The following is a 27,505-nucleotide window of genomic DNA, read 5'->3' as shown; positions in this document are numbered from 1 at the left end:
TGGGGCAGATGGAAGTGGGGTGGCTTGGGAAGATTCTATTGAATTTGATTGAGTGGGTTGGATTAGATTTACTGGATTGGTGTGGTGTGAGGTGCGGTGGATTGGAATGGAACAGATTGGATTGGAGTGGCCTGAATTGGGGTGTTCTGCACTGCATAATTTCTCAAATTTAACATAAGAAAGAAACAATGTTGTTTTGCAATATACTAAACAAGATAATTGTCATCTTTTGAGAACAGCACCCACCAGCAAAATAAAACGAAACATGAGTGCAATGTGAGAAAAGAAGAACTGGCAAAATAAAAGAAATGTAACTACAGTAAATAAAACTTTGCAATTGTGTATGTCCTGCTAGGTACGTTTTGCCAGTCACACACCTTCTGTTTGAGGGGCACTGGAAGTTAAAAAGAACAAAATAGTACCTCAGTCATGTCGGGAGCTGTGGATGGGCACTGATTAAGTTGAATCAATCAGTGCTTGGTCCCTGCTCCACACAATGAAACAGTGATGAAGTTAGACCTGCAATGACCAGTCATGAGGATGTAAAGAAGAGTGGCACACAAGTCAACAAATTATAAGCAACAGGTGGGCTCCAAGGCATTTTTCCTAACAGAATCTCACAAGCGATATGTATGCACTAATGCATGCTATCACATGCTCAACCCTAATAAAAATGCAATCACCATGGGCAAATACTGGAATCATGAGTGTATCAGTGTTTTTCCTGTGGTGAAATGTCTGCAAATCCTAGAATTCAAGGTAGGCAAAGTGTTTAAAGGAATGTGGACACCGCAGTAGATGATCTTTAAGAATCTTGGCATCAAGAAGAAGGAGATGAAACAGAGGAAGGTGAACATAGGAACTTAACAATGAGCTGAAGAAGCAAGGAATGCATCCAGAGAAAATAAACCAAGAAAACAAAGATAAGCCAGTAAAGCCATTAAAAAATATATTTCACTGACTGTTACATTCTTCTATATTTTATTTACCAATAGAATGTGGATAATGTGGACCTAACCACAGGGACAACTGGTGCACCTAGAACTAATGCAAGAGGCTGCAAGTTTCTCTGCGACAGTCGCTATTGATATGGCCCAAGCTAAATAAACAGAGATTTGTTAGCTTAAAAATAACGCACTTGGAAAAAACGATGTGCCAATATAGGGACATTTGCATGTAATAAATGCGTCACATATTATTACAGCAGCGACCATGCTTACTAAAGAAGGGTGAGTATACGCATGGTATAGAAGGTGCACAGCGGACCACAGCATGCTGATTGAGGGTTTTCTGGCCTTTAGAAGGACAGAATGCAACTCGTAACTATACACAGGCGGCTGGATGGCTTAACCGAATAAGTGCTTACGCTAGACATGACAACCTTCATTACGATTTTCAAAAGTGCAACAAAGTGAACAGTGTTCATTGTGTTCAATAATTATTGCCTGTCACAAGTTTTGAGGGAATGATATGCAGATTTGGTGGAGTCGGAGATTTGTAATACCCTCTATATTATATGAGCATTTTTTAAAAGTCTTTGCATTTAAGCAATGTTAATATTATTTCATTTGTAAATGTTCCTGTATATTAAACCCACTGCATTTTCGCTCTTTCAGTCGGAAAGTTGGAGTATAGATTGGACCGTGAAAAAAAATCTATGTTAGTGCATGTGTCAGAGTTTCTTGAAGACAAAGATTATCACGTACGTCTCTGCCACAAATGGTTCAGTTGTCAAGATATTGGAGTGCATGCGTTGGTGAGTAAATGTTGTATTTTATTAAATTATGAGGAATAGACGCATTGTGTAATACAATCATTCGGGAAACATCATTTACTACGAATTAATTACCACTAATAACGTTTTCCACGAGTCACTTACCACGAAAACGTCTTTTAAACGCAGGTGCCTTCCACGACCTCCACTACCACGCAAGTACGTTCTGCGTGGGCTTTGGGGGGGGAGACGTGGTATTCCTTCCAGTCGTTCTGCGTGGGCTTGGGGGCTGGGGAGGGGCTGGGGGGGGTACTTGGGGGGGCTGGGGGGGTCTCCCCCCCCAAAAAAAACCAAAAACAAAGGAGCAGGTTACTTCGAAAATAAAAATACGCACTTCAGTACCACTGAAGAAAAAGGAAAGTGCCTCCCCCAAAGACGTGCCGTGTACGTCAAAATAGCAGTCCGTTTTTAATGTTGGTAGACGTGTTTTGACGCTTGTTTCGATGGTGGATGGAAGGAAGGGCTGCTGGTGAAAGACGGGAAGGTGTAAGGTAAGTAAATAATCTTTATTTAAAATATATAAATATTTAAGCGCACAGTAAAATAAAAGAATTTATAAATCTAGGGTAATTTGTTGTTTTTGAATGTTGAAAAAAAACGATCGAATGGGTTAAGCAGTTACTACAAACTCTAGACATACTTTTTTTGCCTATCAATTTCATTATGTTTCATTTGTGCTTAGTGGACGTTTCTACGCGTGTTATAATCCATTGTTGTAAATTCCAGCGTGGTAAAGCCACTTGCGAACTAAAATTCGCGTGGTAATGCCATGCGTGGAACTTGCAATCGTGGTAACATCATATATTCCAATCATTCATCTCTCAGTTACAATAAATAGAGCATCACTGGTGTTGTTGCACCTTATTGAAGAAGAAGACAATGCCTCCATAGGTAATTGAAAATGTATTTAAATCTTTAGAAGGCTCAGTGGTTGAAATATCGTTGAAGATATCCTTGTGCAACCTGTAAATCAGAAATCTGAATAACAGCTGGTGATGATTGTGCATTTCATAAACCTGAGGTCAAACTAAGGAGTCGGGTTGAGTTGGATACACATACTAAACGTTTCAAAGCATCAAAGGACAATGCAAACCCCAATGTCGTCTTTTTCACACAGCAATGGTCACAGCAAAAATATGAATTTTATGCCATTGGAAATCTCCATCTCCTCCTTAACAATAAGAATGGTTGACAACTATGTTCCAAACAGCGTCACATGAGAGAATAATTTATAATCTTCAAAATCAAACGGACATATTTCTTCGTGTTTGGTTACCTTTCCTGAACCTGAATAGTGGCATGGATATTGATGATAACACTCCAGGAGTTGATACTAATATCCCTTGATCTGACATTTGACAATATACTTTTTCTTTCTCCCTACCCTCCCTCCTTCCACCCCTGGTTTTCATGCTTTCCTATTATTGTATTAACTTATAGTTTTGTTGTATTATTATTTTATTACTCTATTTTATTATTATGCCATCTGTTCTAATTTTCTACTATTCTTTTATTCTTACTATATCTTATTCACATCTCATTTCTCTTCATATAACTTCTATTGATATGCTTTGTTAGTTCTTATATCAACTATTTTTCTATATTCTAATCAATACTCCTTTGGTTAGAACTGGGATTTTCTGGTTGGCTTAGGCTTACGCCAAAGCCAGGCAGAAACCACCATTCTAGTCAGGGCAAGGGGGTCACACGCCAAGATAACCCCTGCTCACCCCCTTGGTAGCTTGGCACGGGCAGACAGGCTTATCCCGGAGGCAATGTGTACAGCATTTGCGCACGCACACAACAGCAACAACATCCTTGGCACACCACAAAAGGAACTCCACACAAGGTTATATAAAAATAACTTCTTTATTGTCAAAACACATCAGATAGTAATCACACAATATACATTGTGCCAACTGGCACGGGCAATATTCACAAGGGATTATGTACAAGACAGGGCCACATGGACCACTGTCAGAATCAACACTTAGCAGAAGTAGCACTTCTAGAATTTAGAATACTGTAGCACAAAAGAACAATTATAGGTAAGAACACATTACACATGATGCATAAACATACATTCAGCGGTGTAAGACCAAGGCACATGATGCATCAGAACACATTCAGAGGTGCAGCACAGGAAAACACATGATGCATCAAAACATTCAGAGGTGTAGGTAAGACACATAATGCATAAAACACATTCAGAGGTGTCGCAGGCATAATGGCATAGCACATTACGCATAACTCACATTTGGGCCTAACCGGTAAAAATACAGAAGGCAATCTCCTCACTAGTCTAAACACATTAGACTCTGCCTCCTAAGAATAAATCACATTTAGGGGGCGTAACTCACAGTGAAGTAAACTCTCACTGACATAAACTCACATAGGTAAAATAACCTCATAGTCACATTGCGCAAACATCACCGTAGGCAATTACTATCATAAACATAGCAAAATCACATTGCACAAAAATCACATCAGGGCCTTGCGCCCTACCCACATACCAGCCCCCTGGCCAACTGGCCATCCAACAAGGGGACTCAAAAGCCCTTTGTCCAGAATGTCAGGGCGCGCTGCCAATGCAGCGCCAGTCAGGGGTACGCCACCGGCGCAAACCTAAACGTTGCAGCTGCCCACTAATTGCTGGGCAGCCGGGAACACCAACAGGGCCTAAACGTTGCAGCTGGCACTAAGTGCTGCGCAGCTGTAGCAGGCCTGGCACCACTGTGCCCTCTCTGTCCCACACAGGGACTCTCTTTCCCTTGGCGCCTAAACGGTGCAGCTGCCCACTAATTGCTGGGCAGCTGGGAATCAGCCAAACTGCGACAGGGCCCTCACTGGCCCTTTAGAAGACATCTGCGCCAAAATGTTGGAGCCCACACAGGCTCTGGGCAATCAACTGCACCCCAGGAGCCCACTGGCCCCTTACACAATCATAGGTGCCCCCAAACATTGGAGCTCTCAGGCTCTGGCCACCAAAATGCGGCTTGGGCTCTCACTGGTCCTCTGTAAACAAATGCCCCCAACGTGGGAGCCACACGGGGCCCTAGAAATAGACTTGCCCCCTCTGTGCACCGAAACACCCAATGACACTTTGAGCCTCACCGGCTCTAATGACCCAACGGCCCCCGTGAGCCTCGCAGGTTCTAAGAAGAATGCCTGAGCCTCACCGGCTCTAACAAGAATGGTGCCCGAGAGCCTCATGGCTCTAAAGAAACAAGTGCCCCCTATGCGCGTGGGAGTCCCGCTATGGCAAGGGACTCCTACGCTGTGCCTCGCTCTCGCGTCCCCCCTCTGCCTGGCAGCTCCACTCACCGGACTGCTCGCGGGGGACGCTGGCTGCCTCTCTGGACTGCCGGAGCTCCTCTCGGGCTCCAGGGCTCTTCTCTGGGTGCGGGGCTCCCCCTCGGTCACGGGAGCCCCACAGCGGCAGGCGCCATCCTCTTCTCCGGTCTCCCTGAGCACTGGGCGAATCACAGAGCGGCCCCTCAGTCACGCCTCCTGCCGCGGGCCAATCACTGCGCGGCTTTCCAGGATGAGCCTCCCGTAGCCCGCCAATGACAGCACGGCGCCTCGGGAAAGCTCCTCTCCGGCGGCCATCATTAAAAACGTCTCGGGCCGCGGCGGTGAAACAAAGGGGCAAAATGAGGGGTGGGCACCCTCGAGAATAAAAATAAAAGTGCTACTAAGCGCTTGGGGGCAAAGTAAAGCGCTCCCAGCGCTATAAGTAAAATACAGCGCTCTCAAGCGCTAAAGAAAAAATAAAGCGCTTCCTGCCCAAAATAAGGTGCTGGGGGGGGCTGCTCAAGGTCCTGGCATCATTAACAGCCAGCAAAAAGAAGTTCCAGCAGTCCTGTAAGAGTAAAGATGGAGCAACACAGCTCCCCTAAGGAAAATCCTCCAGCATCCGGGGGTAGGACATCCAGGGGCTGGGCAGGGCCCAGGGAGGCAAGCCTTCCCCTGGGCCCAAGCAGAAGCACGCCCCTGGCAGGATTCAAGTCAGAAACAAGAACATTTTGTAAGGGGACACAGCCCCCTTTTTATACAGCAAAAACCTTTGTCTAAAGCTGCAGGGTGGGGGAGAAACCAGCCGCAGCTGGTTTTGGAGTACTTTGTTTTCCCCAGCCACCCTTTCCATTCACTAGTCAGGACAGGGTCCTCAGTCGCACCACAGGGGGCAGAGCCAGCCTTGAGTGGGGAAAGCCCAGCCCCATTCACTACCCAGGTGCACCCCTCCCTTCACATCAGCATGCTAATCTCAACACTCACCACTGGGCAGACCCATCCAGACTTCCTGGAGCCAGGCTCCAGCCAATCACGTGCCAGCAGACTCACTGCACACGCTCACCCATGTCTAGAAGTGGCACTTCCACACTAGACACATTCATGCCACATACATCATTACGCAGCATTCAATCTCACAAGTTCGCACATACCAAACTCGACCCTGCACTCCCCACACATCAGGAACTACCATGGTCACACAGATTCCCCATGCATTCCTATGGGAGGGCAGGTCACTCACCACACATACACAGAGAGCTCATGCACTTTACACTGTACCACAGTGAAAAAGTGCGCAGAGACCTAAAATCACTACCACCAGGTCACAGAAACAGGCTAGGTAAAAGCAAAAAGTTTCGGGGTGAACCTGCCAAAAAGGGCCGGGTCCAACACCTTCCTTGTTATATTTTACAATTTTCGATTTTACAAATGAATTACTTTTGGAGGGCTGAGGAGATTTGTCATGTTACTATTTTCTATATTTGTAGTTATATATAATGTTTAATTTATATACTCAATTTATATATCTATTGAGTTAACCTATGATTGATTCTTTAAGACTTTTATATCTCTTATATATGTTGCTTGCATTATTTAAATATTTAACGTTTCTCACACCATATTTATTCAAATGTATACCTTACTATTTATCTTTATAGTTGTAAGTGTTATTTATTGGTGCATAGTATTTATCACATATGCATTTTCTCTTTTTCTTTTCCATACATTCCATATATTTATTCATATTCAAATTGTAAGCTATTATTAACTTTATTGTACTTATGATGCAATTTTCTCAAAATGTCAATAAAAACAATTTAACACAAACAAAAGACAATGCAGAATGGGCTGTGCTGTGGTGTAGATATTCATGAAGGCCTAAGCAGACATCTGCGCTTCAGTGATTTGCACTGAAGGTACCAGACATATTGGATCATGTATTCAAGAATAGGATCTGTGCACTGTTAATGAAATTATGCACTTAGCCAGTATTTCCGCTACCTTGTGTGACTTTTTTATGCATTACATTTTTAAAACGTTTTATGCAAGTGCCATACTTTACGCGTATCTCACATAAAAGTCACACAACCTACCAGGCAGAAGACTGTTTCAAGCACAAAATGTCTCTCAGCAAGATATTTTCCGCATCAATCAATTTTGCAAAAGGCAAAAATGAAGGCAAAATTGTTTCATAAAAAATTCACAGTCATTTCTCGACTTTTACATAATTCAAAATTCTGGAAAAACACCCAGGCCTAGACTTCTTTCTGGAATTCACAATATAGGGGAAATCTATTTGCATCAGTGGAAGATGGCAAATTGGTAATGATGACTTTAGGCAGATAGCTGCTATGTAAAGTTGATTATTCCAGTTACTCTTATATTTAGTTCACAAACAAAGGAACCCCTCACTAGAGAAATGCATAAGCATTGTTTAGCTAATGGGCTCGGTTTCCATATCTCTACTTTAGCAAACTAATTCTTAGAACAATTTGAATATCACAGTCCTGGCATGTCTGTAAGGCAAATACATTTCTCTTTTATAAAATGTTAAAAAATTCAGATCACTCCGTCAAATGTGTCTTCCATAATTCTGCTTCAATGGCAAATGCCTCTCTTTTTTTATATTGAATAAAATCGAATTTACACGTTACTTTACAAGTTCTATTTCCTCTACTCTGCTCTGAATACTGATATGCTGCAAGATCTGTGCCCTTTTATACTCTCAAAACATCTGCCAAATTATTCAGAAATTTGCTAAGTCTGTATCACACAAAATATTTCTCAAACATTGGTTCAGCCTTAAAATAAGCTAATCCAAGGAATTATGTATAAGTGTCAAATGAGCTCACTCTGTCTCACACAAAATCTAGAGTCAATACACTTAACGTGTAATAAAAAAGTATCATTTAATATTACTCCAGGTTTAGGGCTGAAATGGATAAATGAGGAACTGCTGGCTATGAAATTGTAAAGCAAGTTTTTTGCCTTTCTTTCCTTCTCTTGCAATATTTGTGTAATGATGTGTAAGTAAAGCATCGCTCCCAAAATGAGTTTTAGGTAAAACTGTTCAGTAATACTCCCACATGATAGCTCTTCGAGTGGGTTCAGAATGAGCCTAGGGATATGCTTTGCATACACTCACTACTCACACTGCCAACTTGGTAAAGCATTATTGTTATTCATTGGGGGTTGATCAAGATCTAAGGACTCCATGTTGTTTTCTCAGAGACATTTTGGGACCAGGTTAATGCTGGTCTTAACTGGTCAAGCAGACACCAAGTAAAGTCATTGCTATCCTTAGGTAACTATTGGGAGAGCTTGTTAAACATTGGTAGAAAGGCACATGATTTTTTTTCTTTTTGCTGAGTGGAAAACTTTTTTTAACGATTTTTGAAAATACCCATGGTTTTAAGTGTCAAACCCGACTTGAAATGGGCACCTACTGAGTCCTGCATTCGTGTCCTCAACTTTACTGGCAAAAACACTGATCTATTTCTTAATAACTAACGTAAAAATATTTTAGCAAATCCATGTCAGCTATGAAGACCCTGTTTACATTTTACTTGTTTTACTTCATGTTGCATGTCCTTTAACATTTGCTATCTACAGATCTTGTGTTTCTGCAGCTTTCTCAACCGCGGCCCATTCAGGTACGAGCGGTGGATGATGACGAGGAAAATTAAACAAATAATTAATTTTCCCTCATCTTCGTCCATCGAAATCCCCCCTCACCCGGCCCCACTGCTCTTACCTGCGGCTGTCTTTCCTGTGCAATATTATGACTCTAGTAGAGTGCATACAGTAATTGAGCCTCCTCTATGTGCTTAGGGTGAATTCAGGATTAAGATGAGTGTTTATGACAGGGTATACATGAGAGCTCTGGAACTAAGCCTGAAGGCAGGGGGAGTTTCTCTCAGTGCCCGTCAAACTACAACTGCTCCCAATCGTCGACATCTCTGCAGTGTGCACAGGGAAATGGTCACATATTTGATAATTATGATTCTGGGGGAAAGTGTGTGAAGGATGGACACAGCATTTCAGAGTTTGACCGACTCAGAGGAAAAGATAATACAGTGCTTATAGGTAAATGGGTGGGTTGTGTGTGGGGGTGGTGAAATAGAGTAGCTAAAGCTAATACATATGAGAAGGGCCGAGTGAAAAGATAGTTCTAAGGAGAAAGGAGATGACATAAGGGATTCACAGATGTAGGAGTACAGAAAGATTTGTGGAGAATAAGGGTGTACGTTTTCAGCAGTCAGAGATGCAGGGGAAGGTTGTGTGAAGGTGATGAATGAGACATTCTCTAGACCACTACCCCTTCCACAGACTTCAGAAATGTTTGATTCACAGTTTCATATTTCCAGAACGAAAACATTTTCAATTTTAGTGATTCACAGCAAAATCGCTTTTGTTACTCATTTATATTTGATATGGCTGATGAGCAATAGGTCTGGCTTGTTTTAGACATACTCCCATTGTTGTGTTATATTTCTGAATGCAATAATTGAGAGGCGAGTCACACAAAGGTTGGTTAGGAGGCGCGCTGTGTCAAGTGCAGGATTCTATGTGACATGTTTTCAGTCACGCACTTTTTACCTAGACCAGGACTGTTGGAAGAATTCATAGTTATGTTTTTTTGGCCATGGCCTGTTAGAGATCCTCCATCTTTTTAATCTCACTTAAAGCACTGCTAATTCACATTTAACCAGCAAATGCCATAGTAAAATTGGGTATATTAAGACTATGATATGGAATACTTGGAGAGTTGGTGAATATTATCAATGATATAATGTATATAAAAGTACACTGCAGATACTCATATTGCATATACCAACAGTTTAAGTTATAGAGAGTCAAAAAGATTTTCCTGAGATCACTTACTTGTCAACTTCCTAACCAACACTGGAAACCTGAGAACATTTAGCCAAGTCCAGTAACTTAGGCCCTGATATAGAGTGAACTCTAAAGGGACATTTGCCAAAGAATGTCGGCAGTTCCATCTACCTACCAAGGCTTTATTCCATCCAACGTAGAGGGTGGGGTACGGCTGCCAACGTAGAGGGTGGGGTACGGCTGCCGTTGGAAATTACTTAACAACATTAGAAGCTACCTGAACGTGGTGGCAGACAGGCTGGTGAATTATGTTGCTTAACTGCCATCATTCTCAGCTATGACCATCTCAACCTGATTCAGAGCTATTTGAAAACAATCTCTAACGTCATCAGTGACACTTCTAATGTCAGTACTAGAAATATTCCCCTATTTTAATGTTGAGAATTCCATCATGTGATATGGTCAATACAGAAGTGCTGTGATAGTCGTTTTTCCCCCTACCTATTTATGGTCTGCCCTGCTGCAACAACATGAGTGGTAAATGTTAAATGCATGCAAACTGCTGTGAGTAAGGAACTAAGGCGTTCCAACGGCCAAAAATTAAATTAATCCCATAGCCATTAGCTCCCATCTTGTAATTGTGAACGAATGGTGTTCTCTTAGCAAATAATGAATGTAATAATGTTAAATTATGTTGTGCATTCTGCTATTTTATTGAAGGCTTAAATGACTGACAGATTTTCCCATTTAATTTGATCTATATATATATTCACTGAAAAAACCATAGGTTATAGACCATATATAGTTAGGAATTAGCATTTAAAAAACCTTATTTTACTCACACAAAACCATTGAAATTCCATATATAGTTAGTTGCACTAACTATATATCGCGCACCCGCAATCCACTGCTGATCATGTCACATATTACATCATTCATGACATGGTCAGTGACATCACTGATGACATCACTGATGACATCTCAAATGACATCACTGATGACATCACTGATGACAACATCCAGTGACTGTATGTTTCTGTAAAGTTAAAATATGTCTTACATATTGAAGAATGAGTGGATGTATAAGTGTCTGGATGAAGGATTTAGTAGGTGCGTGACTGACTGTATGAGTGAGTGATTAAATGTGTCTCACTGAATGCATGGGTTAGTGACTAAACTGTCTTAATTTGTGCATCATTATGTCTGTTGTGATGTAAACTGCTGCATGTGTTGATCATTAGCTATACGAGAGGCTATATGTGTTATTAATTGGTTGCCCAAGTATTTCTATGGGAGATTGAGTTTGTGTGGGGGTGGCTGGAAGGTGTGTGACTCTATGCATAGATGTGTGAGCAGTTTATTCACTAGGTGTATGAGTTCAAGACTGCATGTGGAAACAGCTACATGGGCAGTTGACTGTGTGCATGAGTGTATTGATGAGTGAATGGATATCTCAATGCTACATGTCATAGTAAGTACATATGTTAAACACAGTACATGTGAGAGTTGGCATATATAAATAACTGTGCATGAGAGCCACTGAATGAGTGAGTGGTTGTATCGATCATTGTGAACTTGTATCAGGGATTGTATAAGAGAGTAAATATGTGTTAGTATATGTTTCAATAAGTAAGGTGTGTTTAACTGTATAGTTGAAGAAATGGAGGTGAGATTGTTTCTTTGCATGACTGACTGGGTGTGTGAGTAACTCCATGGATGAGTGGCAGTGTGTGAGTGTCTGTATACACTGAGTGTATCTAAGGTTATATTAGAGTCTGAAGAGGTTTATCGTATTAGCACAAGAATGATGTCAAATGAGATGTCATCAGTGATGTCTTCAGTGATGTCATTTGAGATGTCATCAGTGATGTCATCAGTGATGTCACTGACCATGTCATGAATGATGTAATATGTGACATGATCAGCAGTGGATTGCGGGTGCGCGATATATAGTTAGTGCAACTAACTATATATGGAATTTCAATGGTTTTGTGTGAGTAAAATAAGGTTTTTTAAATGCTAATTCCTAACTATATATGGTCTATAACCTATGGTTTTTTCAGTGAATTTCAATGTTTTTTTAATAGCAAATATCGTAAGCTGTCGAATGTCAAGTACGTGGTAAGTAAAAACATTTTCGTGTTTATGCACACTGATCTGCTTTGAATGCTGCCCCCCACCCCTCATTTCTATTAGGAGTACTCTCTCTTTGCAGATAGTGAAGGGAAGTTAACGCAGGCCTTTGCCCCCGTTGCCCCCGTTGTAATCCGTCGTGCCTGCTTCTCTCTCCATTTGATTGATTGTTCTCTTTGGTTCATTCTCTATTTACAAACAAGCACAGAGTCGCAATACTCTGTTTAGTCTTTGCAGATAGCGAAAAATCGTGTAAAAAAACAAAAGGAATCGAGCAAAATCAGTAGGCCACTAATGGGATCTCTTTTTGACCTCCCTAAAATAGAAACATTAGGAACAACCTGTTGATAATACCAATGTGTATGTACATAAGCGGCGTTCATTTGTGTTCACAGTACCCCTTGTTGATTGTTTGAATCGAGCATTGAATTGTTCGAAGTTGATTCTCTTAAGAATCTTCTCTGCCTGCAAACGAGGAAGAATAGGAATATTCTCTCTCCCTTTGCAGATAGTGAAGGGTAGGTAACGCAAACCTTTAACACGTCGTGCCTATTTCATTCCTCATTGATTGATTGTTTCCCCAAACATTGACTGTTTGGGAATTGGTTCTTTTTGGAGGTATTCCCTGTTTGCAAATATACGTAGGAAAATCTTTGCAAATAGTGAAAGGGTACGTAATGCGGACCTTTCTCCCCCGTTGTAATCTGTCATGCCTATCTACTCCCCACTGATTGATGCACCTGTTTCACCCGGACCATTTACTAGAGATACGTCATCTGGCCCGACCAGAGAGCACCCCTAGTGAAAAGGACATATGCAATAATAACGAAGTGATCACTGTATCCTGTTAACAGAAACTTTAGCATGAAACAACCTGGAAAGAAAAGAATAGGAAAACGAAAATCAGTAGGCCACTGATGAACATGAACTTTTATTAAACAACGAACAAAGAAACGATAACATAACGTAATGATAAAACCTATTAATGTCCTAGAAACAAGAAAACGTTAAAATATGCCAGTGGTGAGAGACCAGAAAAACAGTAAGAGAAACCAAATCACCCCTCGCTGTCCCACCGCCTGCCACGCCAAAAAAATCGATAGACTAGGGAAAATGCAACTCAGTAGAACATCCGCCCCCACTCTGGAAACTTCCAAGGTGGGGCAGGGTTGCGGCTACGCCCAGCCGGGAGCAGCCCATATAAGGCGGGTCCTGCTGCCACGCCTCGGCCAGGAGATCCTAACGTAGGGTGTAGCCGGAGGAGAGGCCGAGGCCAGCGGGACCCGGCCAGGGGATTGCCTTTACAACGCTGAACAGTTGCAGGGGGGGGAATGTCTCCTCGACCCTCCCCTCTCTCTCCCAGTCCGGCCGCGGTGGCCCTTGACAGTTTCAGGTAGTCCCGCCACATGCTCTTCCGGTCCGGCCACCAACGGTCGGGGGGCCGAGGCCGACGGGATCCGGCTGCAGCCGATAAACCAAGAAACCCGTTCATGGGGCCAGAGCCAGGGGCGTCCGGCCGACATCTACCGGAAGCCCGGCCCGAAGACGGACGGGACACTTCTTCTTTCTTGAATAATGGCTGCGACAACACTGGGGGGGGATGTCTTGCACATGCCTCCGACCCCCCCCCCCCCTCGTCCTCATCGCCTGGTCCGGCCATAACAAATCTCAAGCGAGATGCCGTGGGGTGCACTGGGAGGGAGAGACGGTGCGAACAGGCCTCTCCCGCCTCCCCAGGTGGAGGCTTCCCAGCTGCACCCTCAGCGCTCCAGGCGCCCGGAAAAGGGTTCTTCCACTGTGGCCATGCTGCAACGTCTCGCCCGGCAGGGTGGAGCCCGTCCACTCATTTGACCCCGCGATCGCCAGTAGCTACCGAACTCTCAAAATGGCGGTCGACCTGGCAAGAGCGGGCCCAGCATAAAGAAATGGCCCGGTCACTGGTTGACTCCACCACCGTAGTCCTCCACGACCTTGAAGATTCTAGAGGAGCCGCGGGAGTCTCCGACCCCCGATGGGGAATGACTGCCATGATCGCCCGTGGAGTGACGAAACTGTATCCGCGGGACGTCGGCGCTCCCATGCTGGCGCCAGCCTCACTTTGAATTACTAGAATCCTGCAGACCTCAGTTCCGGTGAAAGCACAGTGTGACCCGGTAGGAAAAATTGTTGCACCCCCTCCCCTTTTTGACTGATAGTTCAAACCACCGATCCTTTCCTTTGCCCTTTTAACGGAACTTTGGACTGCCTCCCCCTCTTTTACATTTTCTAGAGAAAACAAAACATTAACCACTACATTAGCATAGCAGTTGACACCAGAACTGTATTCAAATTGAAAACCAACAACATCTTCAACAGAATCCTTTTTGTTTCTGCTGTGACCCTGCTACAGCACATTTATAAAAAGAGAAATGCTGGCCCTGCGATTTTTGAAAGCTATATTTTGAGCAACCAACCAAATTCTTGTTATGATTTGTATGGTCGAATTTATTTAAACCATTTACTTTTTCATATAAATCTCATTAAGTTAAAGCATTGATTGCATGAGAAAAACACTACGTACATACAATTTATACAAAAACATTTGACAAAAAATTTTAACAAAAATACATAAATACATATGACAAAATGACATCCAATCATTTAGTGTACATAAATATACAAATACGGTCATACGAGAAGCATCAGTCGTTATGTAGTATTAAGCAATGAAGCTATTTGCAGTAAGGAAAAGAAAACAAAATGAATTGTAACAAATACAAATTTTCAATTGTCTGATAAATAAACTTGAATTCTTTCTGCTATTGCCAATTCCTTTCTGCTATTGCCGACGCGTTTCGAACTCGCTCTGGCATTTGGCAAGTTCTCATCAGGGCTTTCTCGTATTATTCTTCTGAAAATTATGTACAAAGAAAATGAGTGAGATTTTGCAATCCTCATTTTCGTCCCCTATATACATTGCCCCCTACCAAGACTTTCTAGAAAACGTGTACCTTTATTTTCAAGTTGGCAGCGGGTTTTCAATTTTCAAGAGATCTTATTCAATCAATGTAGATTCGGTTCTAGAAAATTACAACGAACCAAATTACAATATAGTAATGGTCAGGACAGCCTGCGCCTAGATGGCCAGAGGACAATCCTGGAAAATTACCTTCAAACCAGTAGTCTGCACTTCTGTTTGGTAAATATTTGAAACAGCCGTGCGTGGGACAAAAATCAGCTCCCACCCGCCAGCCGGCGGTGGACACGTCTTATTGCACCTACAAGGAGAGTTTAAAGTCACTCAACTATTCCAATCGGTTTTACAAACAGCGGTTAGAACGAGTAGAACGGGTAACAGAACCGGGTGCCTACCTTATTGTTGGCGCTTGGGCTGTTTAAATGCAGTTCCCCTGTTTTTCTAACTTCTAGCCGGTTTCAGTTCGTTTTTATGTTCGTTTTTATGTTCTAAAATGACAAACACGGACAGTGTGAGCCCGCTCCTGTGTCATGCGCGGTATCACTAAGCGTTACCTATCTTTGTGCTTACCTAAATGTTGGTGATCTTGAAGAAACACACGCTCCCAAGTGCACTCCAAACCAATCCAGGGAGTCACTCGTTTGACTAAGTCGCCATCTTAAAAAGCAGACATGTGATCGTCAATGCGTGTCACATGACTGTCACATGACTGTCAGGGCTATCCGGGCTTTATGGGAGTTGGAGTCCCATTTTGCATTCTGATGTTTTCCTAAGTAAAAGTCTACATAAAAGGTTCCACTTGAGCACTGTATTATATCAAAGCGGATTACAATCGTGAAATCTCAGACATCGAATTTAGTCCAGTTTGTAAACTATTGAAGCGCAGGATTAAATACGCTTCTTTCCTCAATAAGACATCGTCCACATCCTTAATACATTGGGCTCGAGTCACTGTGTACAAAACCGTCCACGTGAAATCTGTTTCAGTGTGTCCAGTGTCAACAAAATGTTGTACCATTGGAGCGGTTAGCACTTTTGTTTTTATTCGTGACCTATGCTGTGTTATTCGGGTATTAACCTGCTGGTTAGTCTTTCCTATATACAATTTTCCGCATCCGCAGACAATTGCATACACGACATTCCGTGTTTTGCAGTTTGAAAACCCTTGGTTCTTCCACCTGACATTTTTGTGTGTGAATTCACTTCCCTCGATTGTTGTGTCACAAGAGACACAGTTGCCGCATCTATGGTGTCCCTCGACCGGCTTGAATCCCCACATTGACAATAAGTCATGTTTAGGTTTTTCAATGGTGACGTCCGCACGCACCAATTGCTGTCCAATGCTGCGGTTTTTTTTAAAAGCAAAAATCGGTTTGGGAAAGGGGCATTCTAAGCCCTCCAGCAGATGCCAATTTTTAAGTATGGTCTGTCGAATTTTATGGGTATGTGGACCAAATGTTGTTACACAAACCAATTTGTCCATTTCGGGTTTCACTTTACTTTGTAATAGACATTCTCTCGGGGTATAGCGTGCTCGTTTGAAAGCATGTTTCAGCAGCTTCCTAGGGTAGCCCCTGCTTTTCATATCCTCACAAAATCTTCCTCCGTGTAAGTCATAGTCTGTGACATCAGAGCAGTTCCTTCTGATGCGGAGTAGCTGCCCGTAGGGTAAATTTGTTTTTAAATTGCGTGGATGCGCACTCCTATGGTGGAGAATAGTGTTTTTGTCCGTCTTTTTTCTAAAAAGAGATGACTTTAAACGACCGTCAATGCAGCTAACTTCCACATCTAGGAATGTCATTTTCAAATTGCTTTGTTCCATAGAGAATTTAATGTCGCCGTGTTTGTTGTTTAGCCATTGATGAAATTCCATCAATTCGGTGTGGCTCCCCTGCCACAGGAGCCACACGTCATCAATGTATCTTAGCTATTGTTTTATACATTTCTTGTAGGGGTTGTTATTTGCCACAAATTTCTCTTCATACTGTGCCATAAATAATATGGCCATCTCCGGCGCATAGGGACATCCCATGGCTGTCCCCTTGATTTGAAAAAAGAACTCGCCATTGAAACAAAAGTAGTTCTTTTTTAGGGTTAGTTCAGCCAACTGCAGAATAAATCTGGTGGGCACTCGATGAGGTCGGTCTCTTGTGTCAAGGTACATCTCCATCACCTCCAACGCCTCCCCTTGCGGGATTTGCGTATAAAGGGACGTGACGTCCATAGTGACCATTATTTCCTCAAGTGGATTAAATTCTAGGCCCTCTATTTTATTGAGGAAATCGGTCGTATCTTTCAGGTATGATGTCACATTACAGATGAAGGGCTTTAGGAAAAAATCCACATATTTGGACAGTGGCTCTAGACAAGAGTCACACCCCGAGACGATAGGACGTCCGGGGGGGTCATTCAGATTTTTGTGAATCTTGGGCAGAAAGTACAATATAGGAGTCCGTGGGAATTTTTTAACCAAAAATTCACCTTCCTTTTTGCCCACAAACCCTTCTTCAACACCACTCGCAATCAATTGCGTTATTGTCCCTAGTATGTCTTTAGTTGGATCTACATCAACTTTCCTATACCATATCTGGTTATTGACCTGTGATTCACCTTCCAAAATGTATTTCTCCCTTGGCCACAACACAGTGGCACCGCCTTTATCTGCAGCTTTCACTACAATAGATGAATCCGCTCTAAGATTTTGTATCGCTTGGCGTTGGCCTCTACTGATGTTCGGTTTAACAAACATTTTGTTCTTTTCAAGTTTATTAATAGAGGACAAGACTACTTGTTCAAATGCCAAAATCTGTTTGGGGATATTATAACTGGGAATAAAGGTAGATTTGTTCCGCAGTCCTGTTGTCTCAATCTCTAGAGGAGGCGGCTGGGTTGCGAAAAAGGCTTTTAATCGCACTTTCCGACAGAAGGCAATGGCTTCCATCTTGGTTTTGGTGTAAACGTTCCTCTTGTCTTACAAAACATAGAAATGTCTTCCTCTATAGTTAACTTGTCAAATAAAATCTTAACCAGAGACGAAGAGTCTGTCCTCAACTTGGGTTTAAAGTTTGTCCCCAATCATCAACCTGACTTCACCAAAACCAAGATGGAAGCCATTGCCTTCTGTCGGAAAGTGCGATTAAAAGCCTTTTTCGCTACCCAGCCGCCTCCTCTAGAGATTGAGACAACAGGACTGCGGAACAAATCTACCTTTATTCCCAGTTATAATATCCCCAAACAGATTTTGGCATTTGAACAAGTAGTCTTGTCCTCTATTAATAAACTTGAAAAGAACAAAATGTTTGTTAAACCGAACATCAGTAGAGGCCAACGCCAAGCGATACAAAATCTTAGAGCGGATTCATCTATTGTAGTGAAAGCTGCAGATAAAGGCGGTGCCACTGTGTTGTGGCCAAGGGAGAAATACATTTTGGAAGGTGAATCACAGGTCAATAACCAGATATGGTATAGGAAAGTTGATGTAGATCCAACTAAAGACATACTAGGGACAATAACGCAATTGATTGCGAGTGGTGTTGAAGAAGGGTTTGTGGGCAAAAAGGAAGGTGAATTTTTGGTTAAAAAATTCCCACGGACTCCTATATTGTACTTTCTGCCCAAGATTCACAAAAATCTGAATGACCCCCCCGGACGTCCTATCGTCTCGGGGTGTGACTCTTGTCTAGAGCCACTGTCCAAATATGTGGATTTTTTTTTTTCCTAAAGCCCTTCATCTGTAATGTGACATCATACCTGAAAGATACGACCGATTTCCTCAATAAAATAGAGGGCCTAGAATTTAATCCACTTGAGGAAATAATGGTCACTATGGACGTCACGTCCCTTTATACGCAAATCCCGCAAGGGGAGGCGTTGGAGGTGATGGAGATGTACCTTGACACAAGAGACCGACCTCATCGAGTGCCCACCAGATTTATTCTGCAGTTGGCTGAACTAACCCTAAAAAAGAACTACTTTTGTTTCAATGGCGAGTTCTTTTTTCAAATCAAGGGGACAGCCATGGGATGTCCCTATGCGCCGGAGATGGCCATATTATTTATGGCACAGTATGAAGAGAAATTTGTGGCAAATAACAACCCCTACAAGAAATGTATAAAACAATGGCTAAGATACATTGATGACGTGTGGCTCCTGTGGCAGGGGAGCCACACCGAATTGATGGAATTTCATCAATGGCTAAACAACAAACACGGCGACATTAAATTCTCTATGGAACAAAGCAATTTGAAAATGACATTCCTAGATGTGGAAGTTAGCTGCATTGACGGTCGTTTAAAGTCATCTCTTTTTAGAAAAAAGACGGACAAAAACACTATTCTCCACCATAGGAGTGCGCATCCACGCAATTTAAAAACAAATTTACCCTACGGGCAGCTACTCCGCATCAGAAGGAACTGCTCTGATGTCACAGACTATGACTTACACGGAGGAAGATTTTGTGAGGATATGAAAAGCAGGGGCTACCCTAGGAAGCTGCTGAAACATGCTTTCAAACGAGCACGCTATACCCCGAGAGAATGTCTATTACAAAGTAAAGTGAAACCCGAAATGGACAAATTGGTTTGTGTAACAACATTTGGTCCACATACCCATAAAATTCGACAGACCATACTTAAAAATTGGCATCTGCTGGAGGGCTTAGAATGCCCCTTTCCCAAACCGATTTTTGCTTTTAAAAAAAACCGCAGCATTGGACAGCAATTGGTGCGTGCGGACGTCACCATTGAAAAACCTAAACATGACTTATTGTCAATGTGGGGATTCAAGCCGGTCGAGGGACACCATAGATGCGGCAACTGTGTCTCTTGTGACACAACAATCGAGGGAAGTGAATTCACACACAAAAATGTCAGGTGGAAGAACCAAGGGTTTTCAAACTGCAAAACACGGAATGTCGTGTATGCAATTGTCTGCGGATGCGGAAAATTGTATATAGGAAAGACTAACCAGCAGGTTAATACCCGAATAACACAGCATAGGTCACGAATAAAAACAAAAGTGCTAACCGCTCCAATGGTACAACATTTTGTTGACACTGGACACACTGAAACAGATTTCACGTGGACGGTTTTGTACACAGTGACTCGAGCCCAATGTATTAAGGATGTGGACGATGTCTTATTGAGGAAAGAAGCGTATTTAATCCTGCGCTTCAATAGTTTACAAACTGGACTAAATTCGATGTCTGAGATTTCACGATTGTAATCCGCTTTGATATAATACAGTGCTCAAGTGGAACCTTTTATGTAGACTTTTACTTAGGAAAACATCAGAATGCAAAATGGGACTCCAACTCCCATAAAGCCCGGATAGCCCTGACAGTCATGTGACAGTCATGTGACACGCATTGACGATCACATGTCTGCTTTTTAAGATGGCGACTTAGTCAAACGAGTGACTCCCTGGATTGGTTTGGAGTGCACTTGGGAGCGTGTGTTTCTTCAAGATCACCAACATTTAGGTAAGCACAAAGATAGGTAACGCTTAGTGATACCGCGCATGACACAGGAGCCGGCTCACACTGTCCGTGTTTGTCATTTTAGAACATAAAAACGAACATAAAAACGAACTGAAACCGGCAGAAGTTAGAAAAACAGGGGAACTGCATTTAAACAGCCCAAGCGCCAACAATAAGGTAGGCACCCGGTTCTGTTACCCGTTCTACTCGTTCTAACCGCTGTTTGTAAAACCCATTGGAATAGTTGAGTGACTTTAAACTCTCCTTGTAGGTGCAATAAGACGTGTCCACCGCGGGCTGGCGGGTGGGAGCTGATTTTTGTCCCACGCACGGCTGTTTCAAATATTTACCAAACAGAAGTGCAGACTACTGGTTTGAAGGTAATTTTCCAAGATTGTCCTCTGGCCATCTAGGCGCAGGCTGTCCTGACCATTACTATATTGTAATTTGGTTTGTTGTAATTTTCTAGAACCGAATCTACATTGATTGAATAAGATCTCTTGAAAATTGAAAACCCGCTGCCAACTTGAAAATAAAGGTACACGTTTTCTAGAAAGTCTTGGTAGGGGGCAATGTATATAGGGGACGAAAATGAGGATTGCAAAATCTCACTCATTTTCTTTGTACATAATTTTCAGAAGAATAATACGAGAAAGCCCTGATGAGAACTTGCCAAATGCCAGAGCGAGTTCGAAACGCGTCGGCAATAGCAGAAAGGAATTGGCAATAGCAGAAAGAATTCAAGTTTATTTATCAGACAATTGAAAATTTGTATTTGTTACAATTCATTTTGTTTTCTTTTCCTTACTGCAAATAGCTTCATTGCTTAATACTACATAACGACTGATGCTTCTCGTATGACCGTATTTGTATATTTATGTACACTAAATGATTGGATGTCATTTTGTCATATGTATTTATGTATTTTTGTTAAAATTCTTTGTCAAATGTTTTTGTATAAATTGTATGTACGTAGTGTTTTTCTCATGCAATCAATGCTTTAACTTAATGAGATTTATATGAAAAAGTAAATGGTTTAAATAAATTCGACCATACAAATCATAACAAGGATTTGGTTTGTTGCTCAAAATATAGCTATCAAAAATCGCAGGGCCAGCATTTCTCTTTTTATAAATTACTTTATGGTCCAGCTGACCCTGTGTCCCGGGACCTAACTCCTTATTTTCTGCAAACCTGCTACAGCACAGGCATTGTCCCCAGCAGTAATTCTGCAATGCCGGTAAGAATAGCTGTGGTGCCTACTGGACTCACTCACCCCCGCGGCGCCCCACGCCGTTATTTGCTGGGCGGCAACTTACTAGACATCACTTTCGTGCCATCTAGATTTCAGCGCGTTCTGCTGCCTTGGAACTATTCGCACAACAGACTGCTACTGACGACCCACCCCCAGGCAACATCTTCTGAATTTTCATAATTTGAAAGAACTAGTAACATGTCCTCATCAGGAATTCAAAAGAAATTGCCACGGTCTCTTCGTTGTTTAAATGTTTTTACTGTTTTTGTTTTGTTGTATATATTTATATGTTATTAAAGTTTTATATTCCTACTACTTTGTTGGAGTGCTATATATTTTTAATGTGACACATAATTGTAAAAACTTTGATGTACAAAGAGTCATTCCTGGAATCTTCCGCTTCAGGCTCGGTCCCCTCCCCAATCACAATACAGGATGGTTTTCAGATAGTAGGAACACGTGTGGTGTGACGGATCTCATCGGGTGTGGGCCTTGATCTACTATAACTCCTTTGAAGAGGGGTGATTCTTTACAGCTGGGGCCATAAACTACATCTGCAGGGCTAGGTGATAGCCTGGGCAATCGGACACAGAGGAAGAGGAGTGTCAGAGGGTGCGGTAGTGAATAGGGCGAAAGGGAGGTGTCGGGCGGGCACAGAGTGTGATTTTCAGGGAAGAGCAGCGCAGATGGGGGGAGGTTTATTGCCGATGCATAAGACAGAGAGCGGGGGTGACCAGTGCCTGGGGAAGATGCTTGCGAGGGAGGGGAGCCATGCTACGAATCGACAGCGTGCAGAGAGTGGGTCTGGTCAAGGCATCTAAAATGGCTGCCGTGCACGACAAAAGTGTGGCATTTCAAAAAAGGCAAGATGGCGCAGACAATGTTTTTCAACACTTCCTCATTTCCTTCTAATCGAACGTTAACAGACGTTGGTGCATATTACCAAAGTTAAGCGATATTTATCGCTAACGATGCTTACCAACAAATTTTTTACCGCTAAGCATCGTCAGAAATTATCGAAGATAAACCTTGCTATTATCAAGGTTTATCGCAAATGCGATAATAAACGGCCGCAATGCAAGATGGAAGCCATTGCCTTCTGTCGGAAAGTGCGATTAAAAGCCTTTTTCGCTACCCAGCCGCCTCCTCTAGAGATTGAGACAACAGGACTGCGGAACAAATCTACCTTTATTCCCAGTTATAATATCCCCAAACAGATTTTGGCATTTGAACAAGTAGTCTTGTCCTCTATTAATAAACTTGAAAAGAACAAAATGTTTGTTAAACCGAACATCAGTAGAGGCCAACGCCAAGCGATACAAAATCTTAGAGCGGATTCATCTATTGTAGTGAAAGCTGCAGATAAAGGCGGTGCCACTGTGTTGTGGCCAAGGGAGAAATACATTTTGGAAGGTGAATCACAGGTCAATAACCAGATATGGTATAGGAAAGTTGATGTAGATCCAACTAAAGACATACTAGGGACAATAACGCAATTGATTGCGAGTGGTGTTGAAGAAGGGTTTGTGGGCAAAAAGGAAGGTGAATTTTTGGTTAAAAAATTCCCACGGACTCCTATATTGTACTTTCTGCCCAAGATTCACAAAAATCTGAATGACCCCCCCGGACGTCCTATCGTCTCGGGGTGTGACTCTTGTCTAGAGCCACTGTCCAAATATGTGGATTTTTTTTTTTCCTAAAGCCCTTCATCTGTAATGTGACATCATACCTGAAAGATACGACCGATTTCCTCAATAAAATAGAGGGCCTAGAATTTAATCCACTTGAGGAAATAATGGTCACTATGGACGTCACGTCCCTTTATACGCAAATCCCGCAAGGGGAGGCATTGGAGGTGATGGAGATGTACCTTGACACAAGAGACCGACCTCATCGAGTGCCCACCAGATTTATTCTGCAGTTGGCTGAACTAACCCTAAAAAAGAACTACTTTTGTTTCAATGGCGAGTTCTTTTTTCAAATCAAGGGGACAGCCATGGGATGTCCCTATGCGCCGGAGATGGCCATATTATTTATGGCACAGTATGAAGAGAAATTTGTGGCAAATAACAACCCCTACAAGAAATGTATAAAACAATGGCTAAGATACATTGATGACGTGTGGCTCCTGTGGCAGGGGAGCCACACCGAATTGATGGAATTTCATCAATGGCTAAACAACAAACACGGCGACATTAAATTCTCTATGGAACAAAGCAATTTGAAAATGACATTCCTAGATGTGGAAGTTAGCTGCATTGACGGTCGTTTAAAGTCATCTCTTTTTAGAAAAAAGACGGACAAAAACACTATTCTCCACCATAGGAGTGCGCATCCACGCAATTTAAAAACAAATTTACCCTACGGGCAGCTACTCCGCATCAGAAGGAACTGCTCTGATGTCACAGACTATGACTTACACGGAGGAAGATTTTGTGAGGATATGAAAAGCAGGGGCTACCCTAGGAAGCTGCTGAAACATGCTTTCAAACGAGCACGCTATACCCCGAGAGAATGTCTATTACAAAGTAAAGTGAAACCCGAAATGGACAAATTGGTTTGTGTAACAACATTTGGTCCACATACCCATAAAATTCGACAGACCATACTTAAAAATTGGCATCTGCTGGAGGGCTTAGAATGCCCCTTTCCCAAACCGATTTTTGCTTTTAAAAAAAACCGCAGCATTGGACAGCAATTGGTGCATGCGGACGTCACCATTGAAAAACCTAAACATGACTTATTGTCAATGTGGGGATTCAAGCCGGTCGAGGGACACCATAGATGCGGCAACTGTGTCTCTTGTGACACAACAATCGAGGGAAGTGAATTCACACACAAAAATGTCAGGTGGAAGAACCAAGGGTTTTCAAACTGCAAAACACGGAATGTCGTGTATGCAATTGTCTGCGGATGCGGAAAATTGTATATAGGAAAGACTAACCAGCAGGTTAATACCCGAATAACACAGCATAGGTCACGAATAAAAACAAAAGTGCTAACCGCTCCAATGGTACAACATTTTGTTGACACTGGACACACTGAAACAGATTTCACGTGGACGGTTTTGTACACAGTGACTCGAGCCCAATGTATTAAGGATGTGGACGATGTCTTATTGAGGAAAGAAGCGTATTTAATCCTGCGCTTCAATAGTTTACAAACTGGACTAAATTCGATGTCTGAGATTTCACGATTGTAATCCGCTTTGATATAATACAGTGCTCAAGTGGAACCTTTTATGTAGACTTTTACTTAGGAAAACATCAGAATGCAAAATGGGACTCCAACTCCCATAAAGCCCGGATAGCCCTGACAGTCATGTGACAGTCATGTGACACGCATTGACGATCACATGTCTGCTTTTTAAGATGGCGACTTAGTCAAACGAGTGACTCCCTGGATTGGTTTGGAGTGCACTTGGGAGCGTGTGTTTCTTCAAGATCACCAACATTTAGGTAAGCACAAAGATAGGTAACGCTTAGTGATACCGCGCATGACACAGGAGCCGGCTCACACTGTCCGTGTTTGTCATTTTAGAACATAAAAACGAACATAAAAACGAACTGAAACCGGCAGAAGTTAGAAAAACAGGGGAACTGCATTTAAACAGCCCAAGCGCCAACAATAAGGTAGGCACCCGGTTCTGTTACCCGTTCTACTCGTTCTAACCGCTGTTTGTAAAACCCATTGGAATAGTTGAGTGACTTTAAACTCTCCTTGTAGGTGCAATAAGACGTGTCCACCGCCGGCTGGCGGGTGGGAGCTGATTTTTGTCCCACGCACGGCTGTTTCAAATATTTACCAAACAGAAGTGCAGACTACTGGTTTGAAGGTAATTTTCCAAGATTGTCCTCTGGCCATCTAGGCGCAGGCTGTCCTGACCATTACTATATTGTAATTTGGTTCGTTGTAATTTTCTAGAACCGAATCTACATTGATTGAATAAGATCTCTTGAAAATTGAAAACCCGCTGCCAACTTGAAAATAAAGGTACACGTTTTCTAGAAAGTCTTGGTAGGGGGCAATGTATATAGGGGACGAAAATGAGGATTGCAAAATCTCACTCATTTTCTTTGTACATAATTTTCAGAAGAATAATACGAGAAAGCCCTGATGAGAACTTGCCAAATGCCAGAGCGAGTTCGAAACGCGTCGGCAATAGCAGAAAGGAATTGGCAATAGCAGAAAGAATTCAAGTTTATTTATCAGACAATTGAAAATTTGTATTTGTTACAATTCATTTTGTTTTCTTTTCCTTACTGCAAATAGCTTCATTGCTTAATACTACATAACGACTGATGCTTCTCGTATGACCGTATTTGTATATTTATGTACACTAAATGATTGGATGTCATTTTGTCATATGTATTTATGTATTTTTGTTAAAATTCTTTGTCAAATGTTTTTGTATAAATTGTATGTACTTAGTGTTTTTCTCATGCAATCAATGCTTTAACTTAATGAGATTTATATGAAAAAGTAAATGGTTTAAATAAATTCGACCATACAAATCATAACAAGGATTTGGTTTGTTGCTCAAAATATAGCTATCAAAAATCGCAGGGCCAGCATTTCTCTTTTTATAAATTACTTTATGGTCCAGCTGACCCTGTGTCCCGGGACCTAACTCCTTATTTTCTGCAAACCTGCTACAGCACAGGCATTGTCCCCAGCAGTAATTCTGCAATGCCGGTAAGAATAGCTGTGGTGCCTACTGGACTCACTCACCCCCGCGGCGCCCCACGCCGTTATTTGCTGGGCGGCAACTTACTAGACATCACTTTCGTGCCATCTAGATTTCAGCGCGTTCTGCTGCCTTGGAACTATTCGCACAACAGACTGCTACTGACGACCCACCCCCAGGCAACATCTTCTGAATTTTCATAATTTGAAAGAACTAGTAACATGTCCTCATCAGGAATTCAAAAGAAATTGCCACGGTCTCTTCGTTGTTTAAATGTTTTTACTGTTTTTGTTTTGTTGTATATATTTATATGTTATTAAAGTTTTATATTCCTACTACTTTGTTGGAGTGCTATATATTTTTAATGTGACACATAATTGTAAAAACTTTGATGTACAAAGAGTCATTCCTGGAATCTTCCGCTTCAGGCTCGGTCCCCTCCCCAATCACAATACAGGATGGTTTTCAGATAGTAGGAACACGTGTGGTGTGACGGATCTCATCGGGTGTGGTATTGATCTACTATAACTCCTTTGAAGAGGGGTGATTCTTTACAGCTGGGGCCATAAACTACATCTGCAGGGCTAGGTGATAGCCTGGACAATCGGACACAGAGGAAGAGGAGTGTCAGAGGGTGCGGTAGTGAATAGGGCGAAAGGGAGGTGTCGGGCGGGCACAGAGTGTGATTTTCAGGGAAGAGCAGCGCAGATGGGGGGAGGTTTATTGCCGATGCATAAGACAGAGAGCGGGGGTGACCAGTGCCTGGGGAAGATGCTTGCGAGGGAGGGGAGCCATGCTACGAATCGACAGCGTGCAGAGAGTGGGTCTGGTCAAGGCATCTAAAATGGCTGCCGTGCACGACAAAAGTGTGGCATTTCAAAAAAGGCAAGATGGCGCAGACAATGTTTTTCAACACTTCCTCATTTCCTTCGAATCGAACGTTAACAGACGTTGGTGCATATTACCAAAGTTAAGCGATATTTATCGCTAACGATGCTTACCAACGAATTTTTTACCGCTAAGCATCGTCAGAAATTATCGAAGATAAACCTTGCTATTATCAAGGTTTATCGCAAATGCGATAATAAACGGCC

The 27,505-nt window shown here is 42.3% G+C and overlaps 1 protein-coding gene across 2 annotated transcripts in view; it reads left to right on the top strand.

The window, feature by feature from the left end:
* IL17REL (interleukin 17 receptor E like) overlaps window positions 1–27,505 on the top strand; it is a 705,004-nt gene that overhangs the window by 353,533 nt on the left and 323,966 nt on the right. For both annotated transcript variants that reach the window (XM_078679532.1, XM_078679543.1), the window contains one exon: window positions 1,617–1,756. In XM_078679532.1, the coding sequence (XP_078535658.1) occupies window positions 1,617–1,756 (140 nt within the window). The remainder of the gene's footprint in view (window positions 1–1,616; window positions 1,757–27,505) is intronic.

Source organism: Lissotriton helveticus, chromosome 1_1 (genome assembly GCF_964261635.1).
Source record: "Lissotriton helveticus chromosome 1_1, aLisHel1.1, whole genome shotgun sequence".
NCBI classification, from domain to species: Eukaryota; Metazoa; Chordata; class Amphibia; order Caudata; family Salamandridae; genus Lissotriton; species Lissotriton helveticus.
The sequence above is the reverse complement of the archived record's forward strand: the minus strand, read 5'-3'. Positions and strand labels throughout refer to the sequence as shown.